At 41.2% G+C, this 18,360-nt stretch overlaps 1 protein-coding gene across 14 annotated transcripts in view; it reads right to left on the bottom strand.

Moving 5' to 3' along the window:
• Window positions 1-230: 230 nt before the first annotated feature.
• tns1b (tensin 1b) overlaps window positions 231-18,360 on the bottom strand; it is a 313,864-nt gene continuing 295,734 nt past the window's right edge. For 13 of the 14 annotated variants that reach the window (XM_014164411.3, XM_014164404.3, XM_014164409.3 and 10 more), the window contains 7 exons: window positions 11,662-11,739; window positions 11,471-11,542; window positions 11,301-11,327; window positions 9,790-9,958; window positions 9,479-9,547; window positions 8,076-8,105; window positions 231-3,186 (listed from right to left, as the gene is read on the bottom strand). In XM_014164411.3, coding sequence (XP_014019886.1) covers window positions 3,045-3,186; window positions 8,076-8,105; window positions 9,479-9,547; window positions 9,790-9,958; window positions 11,301-11,327; window positions 11,471-11,542; window positions 11,662-11,739 — 587 coding nt within the window. In that variant the 3' untranslated portion in view covers window positions 231-3,044. The remainder of the gene's footprint in view (window positions 3,187-8,075; window positions 8,106-9,478; window positions 9,548-9,789; window positions 9,959-11,300; window positions 11,328-11,470; window positions 11,543-11,661; window positions 11,740-18,360) is intronic. The other variant, XM_014164408.3, reaches the window with a different exon arrangement.

The raw sequence follows: 18,360 nt of genomic DNA, 5'->3' as shown, positions 1-18,360 counted from the left end.
TTTGTTCTTAACTGACTTGCCTAGTTAAATAAAAATGTACATAGGTTAAACATAGCTATTTTGTGGGTCCTATGTATAAGCAGTAATCGTGATCCCTACCAGAGGTGAAGCCAGGAGTGTGTGAACAAAGGTCAGAAGTTAGTATTACTCTTTCATATGAACAGGCATCCTAAATGTGAATATACATTAGACAAGCACATAACATTCCCAAGTATGCTTTAAACATGGAGTGATTTGTATTACTTTTTAATGTGTTTTTTTCTCAGAAACAATAAAAGCCATACCGTAAAGCAAATCAAAATACATAAGGTTCTGTACAGGCATAGTAGCACATTCACACATTTTAAGTCTAGGCTATTTCCTCAAAGTGGGCACACATACATCAAAGGAGACTTCTTACACAATTAGTTTTTGTTTACTAACATTCGTTTTGTGGTAGAGGGTGATTTACTCAACCATTTATCACAGGTTGCTCATACACAAATGCAGAATCTACCATGTTTTTGCCACATATATTGTTTCAGTTGTGACTATCAAAACAATAAATAAGATTCATTTAAAATGGAGGGATTCTCATTGAAAAAGAGTGAATAGTTGAACAAGCAAAGAAGCCAGTTGAGCTTGAACAGAAAATACCTAGTTGATACAAAACATTGAGTTAAAAGAAGTGGACTGAACATGCAAACTATTTCTGTGTATTTTGACATGACAGAATCCCATTTATAAGTGCTACGTTTTTTTAATTTTTTTACTGGAGTATATTTGACCATTGAGTTACGGCTACCCTGCTCCAGAACATTATTGAATTGAATGAGGACATTCACGAAATAAAAACAGCAAAATATTGACCTAATATTTGGGCATAAAATTCTTCCTCATTCAGTAAATAAGCACTGCCCATTTGAGTATTGCTTGTCTACTGTAGGTCATTGCTGAAATCACAGTTAAAACACTACAGTAAAAACACAATGGGTAGTCAAAATGTGTTTTACCACATGAGGGCAGTAGGCCCTATATAACAAAATGTGTTTTACCACATGGGGGCAGTAGGCCCTATATAACAAAATGAGTTTTACCACATGAGGGAAGTAGGCCCTATATAACAAAATGTGTTGTACCACATGGGGGCAGTAGGCCCTATATAACAAAATGTGGAATTGCTCAGGAGAGGTTTACTAAACCTGTGATGTCAGATTGAGGATGTAATCGAGGAAGTAATATTTTGCCTCCAAACATTCTGAGAACATACACAGCAAGTCTGTTTACATGAAATAGTCATTTCAATCATCTCACTGTTTTGCCAACTACAAATGGTTGTTGATATTTCACCTGAACATATTTAAGTGTTTAACTCTGACCATTCCATTTCAGGCTGTTTCATTTGGACATAAGCGTAAAATGTTGTCTCCATTTTGAATGAATCCATGACTTTTGCAACAAAGAACTTTCCTAGCCGCTCTTTCTCTCATCTAACAAAGGACGTTTCCTACAAAGACAAAGTAATGCAGTGGAAAAACATACTCAAAACAACAATGACAAGCTTTAAAATACATACACTTTACACCATATATATTTTGATGCACTTTTGACACTCTCAGTAATCTTGATGTAGACTATACAATATATGTATACAAGTAATATGAGTTAACATAGAGCGACAGAGCAAAAAATAAATATTTTGTTGAAGTTTTATATATATCTATATATGTATATTTATATGTATATAGCTTACTTGTGGGTATGATGTGGGTGTTACAAGTTTGACAGGCTGATGTGTAGAGATGGTGGCCTTTCTCGATCTATACTAAGATGGTTGCAAGGGTAGAATATTTGCAATCTTCCAAAGGAGAAGAGAGAGCGCTTGATGCTGTAGCAGTAACAACCTGGACATAGGCTCTCATTGCCCAAACCCGTCCACCGTTCAAAAATCAGCAGTGAACTCTGTTCTTCCATGATGCTCATAGGAGAGGAGTGGCAGTTTTTCAATGTTAATCAATGTTAAATACACAAAGGGTGTTCCATTCAGCCGAACCAACATTTCTCCATAGAGGGGTGCATTGCAGGTTGGTCTAGAAGTAGGGTAACAGCAGATTTCAACTACCAAAGAGATTATGGGGTTAAAATACCACTGTGTAGGTGAATAGCTGGACTGAACTGGACAAGCTTCTATCCATCCTCCATCCTTCAACCGTTAAACAGAAGAGGGAAAAAGAAAAATGGAAGTTGGAGAACAGTGTGTTTGCCCATTACAAATTTGGTCTGTATGTAGAAGAGAGCAGGTATGCTTCTTTCTTTCTCTTTCCTTTTTTTATTACAGAAAGCAAAAACCCCCCCCAAAAAAACACATTTCAGGCCCCAAGTCATCCACGCCTTACCCAGAAAGCACTCCGTGATATTTACATTAGCTCAACTCGCCAGCATGCAAAAATGTCCTGGAATACGCTTTGCGAAGAAGGCAAAGATGCAAACTCTTTAAGAATAACATACATACAGTATCAGTACTTGTATATAGAAAGAAAATTCAAATGATTTTTTTTTGATTAATGCTTATTTTTTTACAAAATATAATATCCAACAGACCTTCCGACAGTGGAATACTCGCCCCTGGCTGCTTTAAAAAAAATCTTTGGTTGACCAGTCCAAACGCCTGATAGCTTCTTTACGTCACACAACCTTACTTCTTCTTCTCTTTTTTTAACGAACCATGCTCACTGACATAATTTATCCTTCCTGTTCTTGTGTTACCCTGCTAGAGAGATCACAATGGCCCCCCAAAGCCAACATCCCACATTGCCACAACCACAAACTGCACTTCCTCTATCCCCCTAGTTAGCTCCACACAGGAGTCCTTCCAAGAAGAACACATGTGCGTGAACACCACGTGCACTCACAAGTAAAAGACAAGATCAGAAGGAAAGAGGTGACACATGAGATCAGAACAAAAGAATACAAACAAAATCCAAAATAGAACATACATTTCGTCCGTGGTTAAAAAGAACAAAACAACAACAACAACAAAAAACAGGGGTCGTCAAAAGTTCAGCTCATTGTTTCTGCGAGCCGATCATCACCTTGGAAACAAAGTTCACGATAGCGCTGGCAGGCTGATCGGGGTCCATCTCGGCAAAGAGGTGACTGACGTTGTCAGTTGTGCTTCCTTGCTTCCGAGCCACGAACCCAAAGAACCTAGAAAGAGAAGGGAAACTGTCAATGGGTCTCCTCCAATCAGTATCTTCTGTTTGCCTCGTTCTGAGTCTGAGAGGACTGGATTGGTGAAATGAATCTGTAGGAAATGATATGAATCATATATGGAAAGTGTGTGTGTATGTGTGTGTGTGTGTAGCAAATGGGTTTGAACCCTGGTTGTCTTCACACCACAAGACTGTGTTAGCCCACTGAGCTAAAGCCTATTACTTCAGGCCTTAGGCAAGTTAACTCATCACTCAAGCATGGTCCACCCACTTCCATTATCATTAATGCTTTTCTGTATCCATTTAGAGATATTGTTATGCTCAATAGTTTTTTTTACCATCTCTATAGTTATGTGGTCAATCTCTAGGCGGTAAAGACACACCATGCCACTGTTACCATTTTTTACTTATTTACTGCATTGAAGTAACCAGGACCTGAAACTAACTTTTCAGTCTAGGAGCCAGTGATGTAGCCATATTCTCAGGGTATATTCAACCCACCTTCATCAATTCAGAGAAGATTTTGAGAACTGTCTTAGACTGAATAAGAAGGTACTTTACATACTACGTGCATTTCACATGAGCATGCATCTGAAACAAACATTTTGGACCCACAGCCAGTGTTGCTGCTTTACCAGCCACTCAGACAGCTTTTGTCTGGAGCTACACTACCGGTCAAAAGTTTTACAACACCTACTCATTCAAGGGTTTTTCTTTATTTTTACCTTTGTCTACATTGTAGAATAATGGTAAAGGCATCACAACTATGAAATAACACATATAGAATCATGAAGTAAGCAAAAAAGTGTTCAAAATATATTCTTCTTTGCAGCAATTCGACCATGATTCAAGCAGTCTCCTCTGAACAGTTGATCTTGAGATGTGTCTGTTACTTGAACTCTGTGAAGGATTTATATGGGCTGCAATTTCTGAGGCTGGTAACTCTAATGAACTTATCCTCTGCAGCAGAGGTAACTCTGGGTCTTCTATTCCAGTGACGGTCCTCACGAGAGCCAGTTTCATCATAGCGCTTGATGGTTTTTGCAACTGCACTTGAAGAAACTTTCGAAGTTCTTGAAAATGTCTCAATTGACTGACCTTCATGTCTAAACCTGTTGGGGCTAGGGGGCAGTATTTGCACGGCCGGATAAAAAACGTACCCGATTTAAACTGGTTACTACTCTTGCACAGAAACAAGAATATGCATATAATTAGTAGATTTGGATAGAAAACACTCTAAAGTTTCTAAAACTGTTTGAATGGTGTCTGGGAGAATTTGAGGAGAATTTGTGAGTGGTCAGCCTGGGGACAGTGACACTGGAGATGCGTGTTCATGAGAATCCACAATTTTTTTCTTTCAGCCTTTGAATGAATACAACGTCGCCCGGTTGGAATATTATCGCTATTTTACGAGAAAAATAGCATAAAAATTGATTTTAAACAGCGTTTGACATGCTTCGAAGTACGGTAATGGAATATTTTGAATTTTTTTGTCACGAAATGCGCTCACGCGTCACCCTTCGGATAGTGACCTGAACGCACGAACAAAACGGAGGTATTTGGATCTAACTATGGATTATTTGGAACCAAAACAACATTTGTTGTTGAAGTAGAAGTCCTGGGAGTGCATTCTGACGAAGAACAGCAAAAGTAATCCAATTTTTCTAATAGTAATTCTGAGTTTGGTGAGGGCCAAACTTGGTGGGTGTCAAAATAGCTAGCCGTGATGGCCGGGCTATGTACTCAGAATATTGCAAAATGTGCTTTCACCGAAAAGCTATTTTAACCTGTTAGGGCTAGGGGGCAGCATTTACACGGCTGGATAAAAAACATACCCGATTTAATCTGGTTACCACTCCTACCCAGTAACTAGAATATGCATATACTTATTACATATGGATAGAAAACACCCTAAATTTTCTAAAACTGTTTGAATGGTGTCTGTGAGTATAACAGAACTCAAATGGCAGGTCAAAACCTGAGAGATTCCTTTACAGGAAGTGGCCTGTCTGACCATTTGTTGAACTTCTTTTCCATCTCTATCATTTACTAAGGATCTCTGCTCTAACGTGACACTTCCCACGTCGTCCATAGGCGCTCAGAGCCCGGGAAAAAACAGAATGTCGTCATTCCAGCCCCAGGCTGAAACACATTATCGCCTTTCTCAAGTGGCCGATCAAGAGACACTGGCTCATGCGCGTGACCCCGACCGCCCCCGCCTTTGGGATTTTTTCCTCTGTTTGCCGAAAAGGAGATTCCCTGTCGGAATATTATCGCTTTTCTACGAGAAAAATGTCGTAAAAATTGATTTTAAACAGCGGTTGACATGCTTCGAAGTACGGTAATGGAATACTTAGAATTTTATTGTCACGAATTGCGCCATGCGCGTGACACTTCTTTACTATTTCGGATAGTGTCTGGAACGCACGAACAAAACGCCGCTATTCGGATATAACGATGGATTATTTTGGACCAAACCAACATTTGTTATTGAAGTAGCAGTCCTGGGTGTGTATTCTGACGAAGACAACAAAAGGTAATGAAACTTTTATAATAGTAAATATGATTATGGTGAGTGCTAAACTTGCCGGGTGTCTAAATAGCGAGCCCGTGATGCCTGGGCTATGTACTTAGAATATTGCAAAATGTGCTTTCACCAAAAAGCTATTTTAAAATCGGACATATCGAGTGCATAGAGGAGGTCTGTATCTATAATTCTTAAAATAATTGTTATGCTTTTTGTGAACGTTTATCGTGAGTAATTTAGTAAAATGTTAGCGAATTCCCCGGAAGTTTGCGGGGGGTATGCTAGTTCTGAACGTCACATGCTAATGTAAAAAGCTGGTTTTTGATATAAATATGAACTTGATTGAACAAAACATGCATGTATTGTATAACATAATGTCCTAGGGTTCTCATCTGATGAAGATCATCAAAGGTGAGTGCTGCATTTAGCTGTCTTCTGGGTTTTGGTGACATTATATGCTGGCTTGAAAAATGGGTGTCTGATTATTTCTGGCTTGGTACTCTGCTGACATAATCTAATGTTTTGCTTTCGTTGTAAAGCCTTTTTGAAATCGGACAGTGTGGTTAGATTAACGAGAGTCTTGTCTTTAAATGGCTGTAAAATAGTCATATGTTTGAGAAATTGAAGTAATAGGATTTTTAAGGTTTTGAAAATCGCGCCACAGGATAGCAGTGGCTGTTACGTAGGTGGGACGAATTCGTCCCGCCTAGCCTAGAGAGGTTAAAATCTGACACCGCGATTGCATAATGGAGTTCTGTATCTATAATTCTTTAAATAATTGTTATGTATTTTGTGAACATTAATCATGAGTAATTTAGCAAATTCACCGGAAGTTTGTGGTGGGTATGCTAGTTCTGAACATCACATGCTAATGTAAAAAGCTGGTTTTTGATATAAATATGAACTTGATTGAACAAAACATGCATGTATTGTATAACATAATGTCCTAGGAGTGTCATCTGATGAAGATCATCAAAGGTTAGTGCTGCATTTAGCTGTGGTTTTGGTTTTAGTGACATATATGCTTGCTTTGAAAATGGCTGTGTGATTATTTTTGGCAGGGTACTCTCCTGACATAATCTAATGTTTTGCTTTCGCTGTAAAGCCTTTTTGAAATCGGACAATGTGGTTAGATTAACGAGAGTCTTGTCTTTAAAATGGTGTGAAATAGTCATATGTTTGAGAAATTGAAGTTATAGCATTTTTTAGGTATTTGTATTTCGCGCCACGCGATTCCACTGGCTGTTGACTAGGTGGGACGCAAGCAATGATATATTGTCGTTTCTCTTTGCTTATTTGAGCTGTTCTTGCCATAATATGGACTTGGTCTTTTACCAAATTGGGCTATTTTCTGTATAACCTTGTCACAACACAACTGATTGGCTTAAGAAGGAAAGAAATTCCACAAATTAACTTTTAAGAAGGCACACCTGTTAATTGAAATGCATTCCAGGTGACTACCTCATGAAGCTGGTTGGGAGAATGCCAAGAGTGTGCAAAGCTGTCATCGAGGCAAAGGGTGGCTATTTGAAGAATCTCAAATATAACATATTTTGATTTATTTAACACTTTCTTGGTTACTACATGATTCCATACGTGTTATTTCATAGTTTTAATGTCTTCACTATTATTCTACAATGTAAAAAAAACAGTAAAAATAAAGAAAAACCCTGGAATGAGTAGGTGTTCTAAAACGTTTGAACGGTAGTGTATTTTGCTTGCCCTGGCTGTAAACAACAAATGTCTTATATTAATGATTATGATATTGTCATAGTGTTTTGTCTACTTGATATACTTCCTTTAAAGACATAGGAGTTTAATCCAATTGTGCCCTAAGTCTCATAACAGTAAATTCATAGGAACTATGATACCGGAGTTTAAAACCTCAAACCATGACATGTTAAACTCTAAAGGTGTGACTGCCAACGCTTGGTTTTGTTGGCACACCCTGCCCAGTCACCTATCCATCCATCTATTCCTCCTCTCTGAATCATTGGTGGGGTGCTTACATCCTTTCTTGTTTCCCCTCATATCATGGGTGAGCTCCAAAATATCGCCTTTGATTTGGCACAGGTCACGAACTGATGGTAAGTCTGTCTGAGTGAATTGTTTCTCCCAAAGACCATGGTCGTCAAGCTAAACAAATCCCTAGTTCTAACCAGTGAAAACCATCCTCGGACAACTAACTGAAAGTATCAAGCACCTCCACCGGTTAGCTAGTTAGCTTAACTTTCTTCAGTGGCAAACGTTGCTCTGTAACTCTCAGTTAAAGTGGTTGGGCTATAAACAGTATATGCAACTACAGAAAGAAATATACTAGGTTTAGATGTATGGTACTCAGGTGCATGTAAACTTACTTGGCTGTGCCCCCTTCAGGTTTGTTCCACCTGTAGAGAGAAAAATAAACAGTATTCTATCACGCAACATTTTGAATGACATATTCATGACATATAATATTATGAGGTCAAAGGCCCCATTCATTTTAAAAAGCAGAGGTTGCTGCTTTTCAATTACTGCCCGCGTACATGGGTGTGTGTGTGTGTGTGTGTGTGTGTGTGTGTTTGTATGTGTGTGGACAGCATTAGTGTGCTGTAGCTCAGTTTATACAATGGGTGGGTCTAATGATGAATGATGATTGGTTAAAACTGCATTCCAGCCGGTGTCTATTCCACAAGTTACTACCGGCTAAATCTATGACATTAAATGGCCTATGTACTCTGTTCCATCTGACTGCCCAATCCACTGTCTCATCAGCCCAGCCAGGCAATTTATAAACTTGCTCTCCACTATAAAAAGCATCTAGACATTATCTTAAAAAAAAATTTGACTAACATTTAGTTTTCAACAGCAGAGATTTGTATAAACCTTGTTGTCTGTATCTCTGACATTTGCAACATTGTTTCAATATTCAAATTCCATCTCCAGCTGTCCCATAGTAATGAAGGTAGAGGTCGGGAGTCGGGACGAGACAGCCAGGCAGGCAGCGTTTCCCAGCCAGTCGAAATCATGAATCAGCTGGCATCATTTTTATGGATATATATACACAAAGTAATGTCAATTGAGAAAGGTCAAACGAAACGAAGTGGAGCTAGTTTGCAGCTTCAATTTGAAGTTATTGTGTTAGCTGTGTTGCTGGCTAGCTCTACTGAACAACAGTGTCCTGACGAGAGAACACATTTTCCTTGACAGGCGAACTCATTAGCTCATTGTTATGGATGTATCCAAATAAATGTCACTAGAAAACAGCTTGAACAAATGCAAATTATGCTACTTTGTTGTTATTCTGGCTGCACTGTTTGACGTGTCTGTAAGTTAGCCGTAGTTGGCTAGCTAGCAAGCAAGGGATAAGAACGTTGCCAGTCAGTATGGCAATAGAACATTTAAAACGAACGACTGGGTAACGTCCATAGATACAGAACAAATAGACTGAACGACTGGGTCGCGTCTCAGGCAACCGAACCTATAGAACGAACGACCATCCGGCTTGGCTAGCAACCATAGATTTGTGTCGGGACTATCTGTGGATGGATGAAATAGTATGAATAAATTCATTAAAATAACGTTTTTAAATAAAATATGTCAATCATTACTTGAATATGTTGGTAACCCGTTGTATAAAAGTGATAATGCCATCGAAGCCAGTGGAAGATATATTGGCACGGTTTGCCGGCCCTCAACTTCGTCTTGGGCCTAACAACACCCATGCAAATATATCCTCCAAACATCGTCTTCGAGGGAATTATCACTTAAGTGAACTCACTTTCTCTCCTGAGGGTCGATATCACAAAATGTGACAGTGTTGATGGGGTAGTGGCGCCGGAAGAAAAGCCTGTAGGAAAAAATATATGTTTCAGCACATTGCAATATAGCAATTCATAGGCTACTGCGTAACTAGCTACTACAACGCAAGTTGGATTGAACAGAGGCATAAATTGTAACCCTCGGTCAGAGTGAGCTCTTCCTGGAAGTCAGTTTCAAATATGTTTTATTGTTGGGCAGAATTACAAATTCAATATACAGTCTTGTGGTAATTCTCTATTTCATACACAAATGCCTGTGCATCCGACTCACTTCCTCTGGTTGTCGGTCAGGGTGATGCCTTGGGCCGACACCTTGAAGTGCACGATGGTGGCGGTGGGCGGGGACACAGCAGCCACCGTCTCCGAGATGGCCTTGGCGACGGCCTGAGGTCCCGTCAGAGACTCCATGTCCACCGAGTTTATGTACAATACATTGCATGCTGGGAAAAGAAGAGAGAGGTGTAGCCAATCAGCACAGTGCATTTCACACTGGAAAGAGGCGAGAAGTGATGCCATGGGCTGTCTGGTTCTTCAATGCTACAACAGATATGGGTTTTGTTGTATTGTTTTCTGTTGTGAAGTGACATGATCAATAGTTCACAATTGTTTAATTTATAGGATTTATCATGTATGCTTATGATCAGAGAAACATGATAGAACGTTCCAGCACACGTTCCAGCAGGTACAGTATATCTCACTGATCATCCCCAAAGCCAACACCTCATTTGGCCGCCTTTCCTTCCAGTTCTCTGCTGCCAGTGACTGGAACGAATTGCAAAAATCGCTGAAGTTGGAAACTTTTATTTCCCTCACCAACTTTAAACATCAGCTATCTGAGCAGCTAACCGATCGCTGCAGCTGTACATAGTCCATCTGTAAATAGCCCACCCAATCTACCTACCTCATCCCCATCCTGTTTTTATTTTATTTACTTTTCTGCTGTTTTGCACACCAGTATCTCTACTTGCACATCATCATCTGCTCATTTATCACTCCAGTGTTAATCTGCTAAATTCTAATTATTCGCTATTATGGCCTATTTATTGCCTACCTCCTCATGCATTTTGCACACACTGTATATAGACTTTCTTTTTTTTCTACTGTGTCATTGACTTGTTTGTGTTATTGGCTTGTTTATTGTTTACTCCATGTGTAACTCTGTGTTGTTGTCTGTGTCATACTGCTTTGCTTTATCTTGGCCAGGTCGCAGTTGTAAATGAGAACTTGTTCTCAACTAGCCTACCTGGTTAAATAAAGGTCAAATAAAATTAATTTAAAAAAAAAGATCTATTACAAAACTCCATTCATCAGTGTATACTATGTAGTACAGCAGTTTAATGCCAAAAAGCAATACAGTACATTCTTGACAGTTTTCAATGCAGTTAAGGGAATAATTTCATACATGGAGACAAGACATATATCACATTGGTATTAGTGGCTTTATAGTTCTGCATCTCAGCAGATATTCAAAAAAAAGTGTCATCTGTATTTCCATGCAACACATTTCCATTGCTCTAAGGACGGCACATGCATTCTGGGACAAGGCTGGGAAAAAAAGACATCGGACAGAAAACATATCAGGCAGAAAGCTGGACAGGTGCATTGTTGTTGTCTATTAGATGGAGAAAGAGACAAACACACGCGCGCGCCCACGTACACTCACGCACACTCATGCACAGACTTCTGAGGTAGACATCATGGATCTGGGCTAGAATGCAGCAGTCAAGGACCAACAGTCACATATCAGGAAGACAAATTCAAACGAAAGGACACAGGGTTTACCATGGGAGTCAGCAGGGGCCCTCTGCCCTATAGTGACACCGAGGTGATGTCACCAGTGGGGGGAGAACAGTGGAATGGTTCAGAGTATGTCACAACAAATAAAGTCATTTAGATTATCTTTCTGTTACGTAGTGCTCAGCAAAACTGCTGACTGAGATATTGCTTCTTACCGGCTCCTTGTTTGAGGAGTTCAGCTGCCGGGTTGGTTGGTGTGGCAATATCCGGCACATCCTCGTGGATATCTGAAACGCAGCAGAAGCAGATTCTGCAGAAATTCCTCACACCACATTGTTGTATATATATCCATGTACATATCCATTCAAGAATACACGCACGCACGCACACACTCTCCTGGCCTCACCTCTGGTAGGAATGACCAGTTTACAGGGCAGGGCCTGTGGAGTCATGGCGTGCTGGTACACCAGAGCGGACAGACATCCTAGAGAGACACCAACACAAAGAGAGATTAGTATTAGTCGTGCCAACAGGACAAAGATTCTATAAAGATCACACACCCTGATCACACACCCTGGACTCACACTTTCACACGTACCCCATTCCCACACTCGCACCATACCCATACCCACACTCACCCCATACCCACACTCACACACCCATGGTGCATTTCCACTATGGATTTACCCCAGTGTTTTACCAAAAAGCCTCATACTTTTGTGTTATTAACTCCACGGCTCAGCACCTGGGACTCACTGGGCCATGGCCTCAGTGAACCTGCTCTGACTTGGTGCCAACGAAAGGCTGTTGGGGCATTTCAGGTGACATTTACATACAGGTAACAATCGCTAATTGTGAACATGGGTTTACGCCTTCGATGTTTAATACCTTCCCACAAAGCAACTGTTTTAATTATGCAGAGGTTGTTGATTCTGCTCTTCACAAGTCCTCACTCTCAGCCCTAGCTATAGAAACACTATTTCCTTAGTATAACATCATGGTGTATATTATAACACTTGTGTTAGAGTCAAAAATCAGCACCAGTGTCTAATTTAACCCCACATCCCTCCCTTTAGAAAATAATTTGTCACGACGTGGCCCTTTTGAGCGGCTGTTCATGTTAAAAGCGTTAGCATAGTGTAGTTATCAACTGTATTACAGTGAATCCTCTCTTTGTCTACCAAGCCGTCATATTGGCATATCCCACTAGGGACTTTCAGTGTATCATGTCAGTAACCAATGCTAGGGTTGCTAGGGTTCGTGCAGATATCCAATGGTTTGCGACATTCAGAATATGACTGATGAGGTAATAATACATTAATAAGTGACTGTAATCGATAAGATATGAAAATATCTGAAGAATTATATTCGGGAAATTGGAACTCTATAAACAACATTTTTCCGTGGTGCCCCGACTTCCTAGTTAATTACTATTCCGTGATTCGTTGAATTACGGAATAATTACACATAGAGAATTTAGTTGATAATATACAGTCTTCACATTTAATGACAGCAAACGCTACGACAAATTCAATAAATAGTCTAGAGGATAAGGTTCCTTCAAGAGGCCCATTTTTAGACTGATGCTGGCTGACTTGTTAAGTCATCTCTAAATGTGTGCTTGGGCCAGTAGCCATCTCCCTGTGGTTCTCAGTAAGAGGAGTCTAACACACACATGCATACAGTATTTCATATCTAGATTTGACACTGTGAAAATTGCCTTCATTTAACAACAGCTCAGATGTGGAAGGGAAAATAGCTAGCTACCAGCTCTGGGTTCAAATACTATTTGAAATAACTGGCACTGCAGGCAGGCTAAAGCAAATGAAAACATATTTCAAAGATTTCAAATAGTATTTGAACCCTGGTCTGGAGCTAGCTAGGCTCCCCCGCACCTTCTCAAAATGATCTTACACAAGGCTCCTGTAGCCGCATGCTTTGCAGCTTACGTAAGCCACCCAGCCCTATGTTATCATACTTTTTTTGATCTTGCTATCATCCTTTTGCACCTGAAGGATGGGGGGAAAAAAGCCTTGTCCCTTATGCTGATAACTCCTTCCAGCCCCTCATTTATACACATGCAGTGGTGTAAAATACTTTAAAGTACTACTTAAGTATTTTTGGGGGGTATCTGTCCTTTACTATTTATTTTTTTGGCAACTTTTACTTTTACTTCACTACATTCCTAAAGAAAATACTGTACTTTTTACTCCATACATTTTCCCTGACACCCAAAAGTACATTTTGACAGGAAAATGGTCCAATTCACACACTTATCAAGAGAACATCCCTGGTCATCCCTACTGCCTCTGACCTGGTGGACTCACTAAACACAAATGCTTCGTTTGTAAATGATGCCTGAGTGTTGGAGTGTTCCCCTGGCTATCCGTCAATAAAAAACAAGAACATTGTGCGGTCTGGTTTGCTTAATATAAGGAATTTGAAATAATTTATACTTTCACTTTTGATACTTAAGTACATTTTAGCAATTCCATTTACTTTTGATACGTAAGTATACTGAAAGCCAAATACTTTTAGACTTTTACTCATGTAGTATTTTACTGGGTGACTTTCCCATTTACTTAAGTCATTTTCTATTAAGGTATCTTTACTTTTACTCAAGTATGACAATTGAGTACGTTTTCCACCACTGTACACATGCAAACACACACACACACACACACACACACACACACACACACACACACACACACACACACACACACACACACACACACACACACACACACGCAATGTGGTCTGCGGATTAAATTAGAGGAGGGTGCATTTGAACCGTACTAAATTACTTTAACTGATCCCATACTATAATTAGGATTACACATGATGGGCTGGGAGAACGGATACTCTTTCAAAGGCTGGGACACGGGGAGCACAGAGGGGATCAAAGTCATTAGACCAACACAGCCCAGAGTAAGAGTTAGTCACCCAAACCACATCATGAAACTCATGTCTGGAGCTCACTCCTCCCCCGTTACACAATCTGAGAAACAAGCCATGTTGTTGTCCGGAACTCCAATTTGAGCAGCAGCAGCTGAAAAATGAGCTCCTACAAATATTGAAATGTACATGGTTTTTAGAGTGAAGTACATCGGAAAAAAGCAAAAGAAAACTGCAAGACTGAATAGGAGAAAAAACAAGCAACAAACAAAGAAGATAGGCTTTTGAAAAATAACTATTTTTCATAAAATTGTAGTTATCTTAGCTAGCTGAATTGTTTACCAGTTGCTAAGCAGTTGCTAGGGACTCTTTTGGAAGAAGCTAGCTAGCTAACGAAGAACAACAAAGAATATCTAGTTAACAGAAGAAAAGAAAGAGAAAATCAGGACAGAAGAAAAAGGATATCAAAGTGAAACAGTTCTCTAAAGACACAGGAGACAATAATACAAGAAACAACACTTCTGTAGCTTGTCAACTATGTGTCTGTCTATCCCTGTTCTCTCCTCTCTGCACAGCGGCCATACAAGCGCTTCACACCGCGTGGCCGCTGCCACTCCAACCTGGTGGTCCCAGCGCGCACGACCCACGTGGAGTTCCAGGTCTCCGGCAGCCTCTGGAACTGCCGGTCTGCAGCCAACAAGGCTGAGTTCATCTCAGCATATGCTACCCTCCAGTCCCTAGACTTCCTGGCGCTGACAGAAACATGGATTACCACAGATAACACTGCTACTCCTACTGCTCTCTCTTCGTCTGCCCACGTGTTCTCGCATACCCCTAGAGCATCGAGCCAGCGGGGTGGTGGCACTGGAATCCTCATCTCTCCCAAGTGGACATTCTCTCTTTCTCCCCTGACCCATCTGTCTATCTCCTCATTTGAATTCCATGCTGTCACAGTTACCAGCCCTTTCAAGCTTAACATCCTTATCATTTATCGCCCTCCAGGTTCCCTTGGAGAGTTCATCAATGAGCTTGACGCCTTGATAAGTTCCTTTCCTGAGGATGGCTCACCTCTCACAGTTCTGGGTGACTTTAACCTGTTAGGGCTAGGGGGCAGCATTTGCACGTCTGGATAAAAAAAATGTACCCGATTTAATCTGGTTACTAATCCTACCCAGTAACTAGAATATGCATATACTTATTATATATGGATAGAAAACACTCTAAAGTTTCTAAAACTGTTTGAATGGTGTCTGTGAGTATAACAGAACTCATTTGGCAGGCAAAACCCTGAGACATTTTCTGACAGGAAGTGGATACCTGATGTGTTGTATTGACTTTAAACCTATCCCATTGAAAAACACAGGGGCTGAGGAATATTTTGGCACTTCCTATTGCTTCCACTAGATGTCACCAGCCTTTACAAAGTGTTTTGAGTCTTCTGGAGGGAGATCTGACCGAACAAGAGCCATGGAACGATGATGTCCCATTAGACACCTGGCGCGCGAGTTCATGTTGGGTACCCTCGTTCCAATACGTTATAAAAGAGTATGCATTCGTCCACCTTGAATATTATTCATGTTCTGGTTAAAAAAGGCCCTAATGATTTATGCTATACAACGTTTGACATGTTTGAACGAACGTAAATATACTTTTTCCCCTCGTTCATGACGAGAAGTCCGGCTGGCTTAGATCATGTGCTAACAAGACGGAGATTTTTGGACATAAATTATGAGCTTTTTTGAACAAAACTACATTCGTTATGGACCTGTGATACCTGGAAGTGACATCTGATGAAGAGAATCAAAGGTAATGGATTATTTACATAGTATTTTCGATTTTAGATCTCCCCAACATGACGTCTAGTCTGTATCACAACGCGTATTTTTCTGGGCGCAGTGCTCAGATTATTGCAAAGTGTGATTTCCCAGTAAGGTTATTTTTAAATCTGGCAAGTTGATTGCGTTCAAGAGATGTAAATCTATAATTCTTTAAATGACAATATAATATTTTACCAATGTTTTCTAATTTTAATTATTTAATTTGTGACGCTGACTTGACTGCCGGTTATTGGAGGGAAACGATTTCCTCAACATCAATGCCATAGTAAAACGCTGTTTTTGGATATAAATATGAACTTGATAGAACTAAAAATGCATGCATTGTCTAACATAATGTCCTAGGAGTGTCATCTGATGGAGATTGTAAAAGGTTAGTGCATCATTTTAGCTGGTTTTATGGTTTTGGTGACCCTGTCTTTGACTTGACAAAACATTACACACAACTCTTGTAAATGTACTGTCCTAACATACTCTAAATTTATGCTTTCGCCGTAAAACCTTTTTGAAATCGTAAAACGTGGTTAGATTAAGGAGATGTTTATCTTTCAAATGGTGTAAAATAGTTGTATTTTTGAAAAATTTGAATTTTGACATTTATTTGGATTCAAATTTGCCGCTCTTGAAATGCACCTGCTGTTGATGGAGTGCACCACGGGTGGCACGCTAGCGTCCCACCTAGCCCATAGAGGTTAACCTCCCCACGTCTACCTTTGACTCATTCCTCTCTGCCTCCTTCTTTCCACTCCTCTCCTCTTTTGACCTCACCCTCTCACCTTCCCCCCCTACTCACAAGGCAGGCAATACGCTTGACCTCATCTTTACTAGATGCTGTTCTTCCACTAATCTCATTGCAACTCCCCTCCAAATCTCCGACCACTACCTTGTATCCTTTTCCCTCTTGCTCTCATCCAACACTTCTCACTCTGCCCCTACTCGGATGGTATTGCGTCGTCCCAACCTTCGCTCTCTCTCTCCCGCTACTCTCTCCTCTTCCATCCTATCATCTCTTCCCTCTGCTCAAACCTTCTCCAACCTATCTCCTGATTCTGCCTCCTCAACCCTCCTCTCCTCCCTTTCTGCATCCTTTGATTTTCTCTGTCCCCTATCCTCCAGGCCGGCTCGGTCCTCCCCTCCTGCTCCGTGGCTCGACGACTCACTACGAGCTCACAGAACAGGGCTCCGGGCAGCCGAGCGGAAATGGAGGAAAACTCGCCTCCCTGCGGACCTGGCATCCTTTCACTCACTCCTCTCTACATTCTCCTCTTCTGTCTCTGCTGCTAAAGCCACTTTCTACCACTCTAAATTCCAAGCATCTGCCTCTAACCCTAGGAAGCTCTTTGCTACCTTCTCCTCCCTCCTGAATCCTCCTCCCCCTCCCCCCCCCTCCTCCCTCTCTGCGGATGACTTCGTCAACCATTTTGAAAAGAAGGTTGACGATATCCGATCCTCGTTTGCTAAGTCAAACGACACCGCTGGTCCTGCTCACACTGCCCTACCCTGTGCTTTGACCTCTTTCTCCCCTCTCTCTCCAGATGAAATCTCGCGTCTTGTGACGGCCGGTCCCCAACAACCTGCCCACTTGACCCTATCCCCTCCTCTCTTCTCCAGACCATTTCTTCTCCAGACCTTCTCCCCTTCCTCACCTCGCTCATCAACTCATCCTTGACCGCTGGCTACGTCCCTTCCGTCTTCAAGAGAGCGAGAGCTGCACCCCTTCTGAAAAAACCTACACTCGATCCCTCCGATGTCAACAACTACAGACCAGTATCCCTTCTTTCTTTTCTCTCCAAAACTCTTGAACGTGCCGTCCTTGGCCAGCTCTCCTGCTATCTCTCTCAGAATGACCTTCTTGATCCTAATCAGTCAGGTTTCAAGACTGGGCATTCAACTGAGACTGCTCTTCTCTGTGTCACGGAGGCTCTCCGCACTGCTAAAGCTAACTCTCTCTCCTCTGCTCTCATACTTCTAGACCTATCTGCTGCCTTTGATACTGTGAACCATCAGATCCTCCTCTCCACCCTCTCCAAGTTGGGCATCTCCGGCGCGGCCCACGCTTGGATTGCGTCCTACCTGACAGGTCGCTCCTACCAGGTGGCGTGCCGAGAATCTGTCTCCGCACCATGCGCTCTCACCACTGGTGTCCCCCAGGGCTCTGTTCTAGGCCCTCTCCTATTCTCGCTATACACCAAGTCACTTGGCTCTGTCATATCCTCACATGGTCTCTCCTATCATTGCTATGCAGACGACACACAATTAATCTTCTCCTTTCCCCCTTCTGATAACCAGGCGGCGAATCACATCTCTGCATGTCTGTCAGACATATCAGTGTGGATGACGGATCACCAGCTCAAGCTGAACCTCGGCAAGAC

The sequence above is a fragment of the Salmo salar genome, chromosome 21, assembly GCF_965601325.2.
Source record: "Salmo salar chromosome 21, fSalSal1, whole genome shotgun sequence".
Classification (NCBI taxonomy): domain Eukaryota; kingdom Metazoa; phylum Chordata; class Actinopteri; order Salmoniformes; family Salmonidae; genus Salmo; species Salmo salar.
The sequence above is the reverse complement of the archived record's forward strand: the minus strand, read 5'-3'. Positions and strand labels throughout refer to the sequence as shown.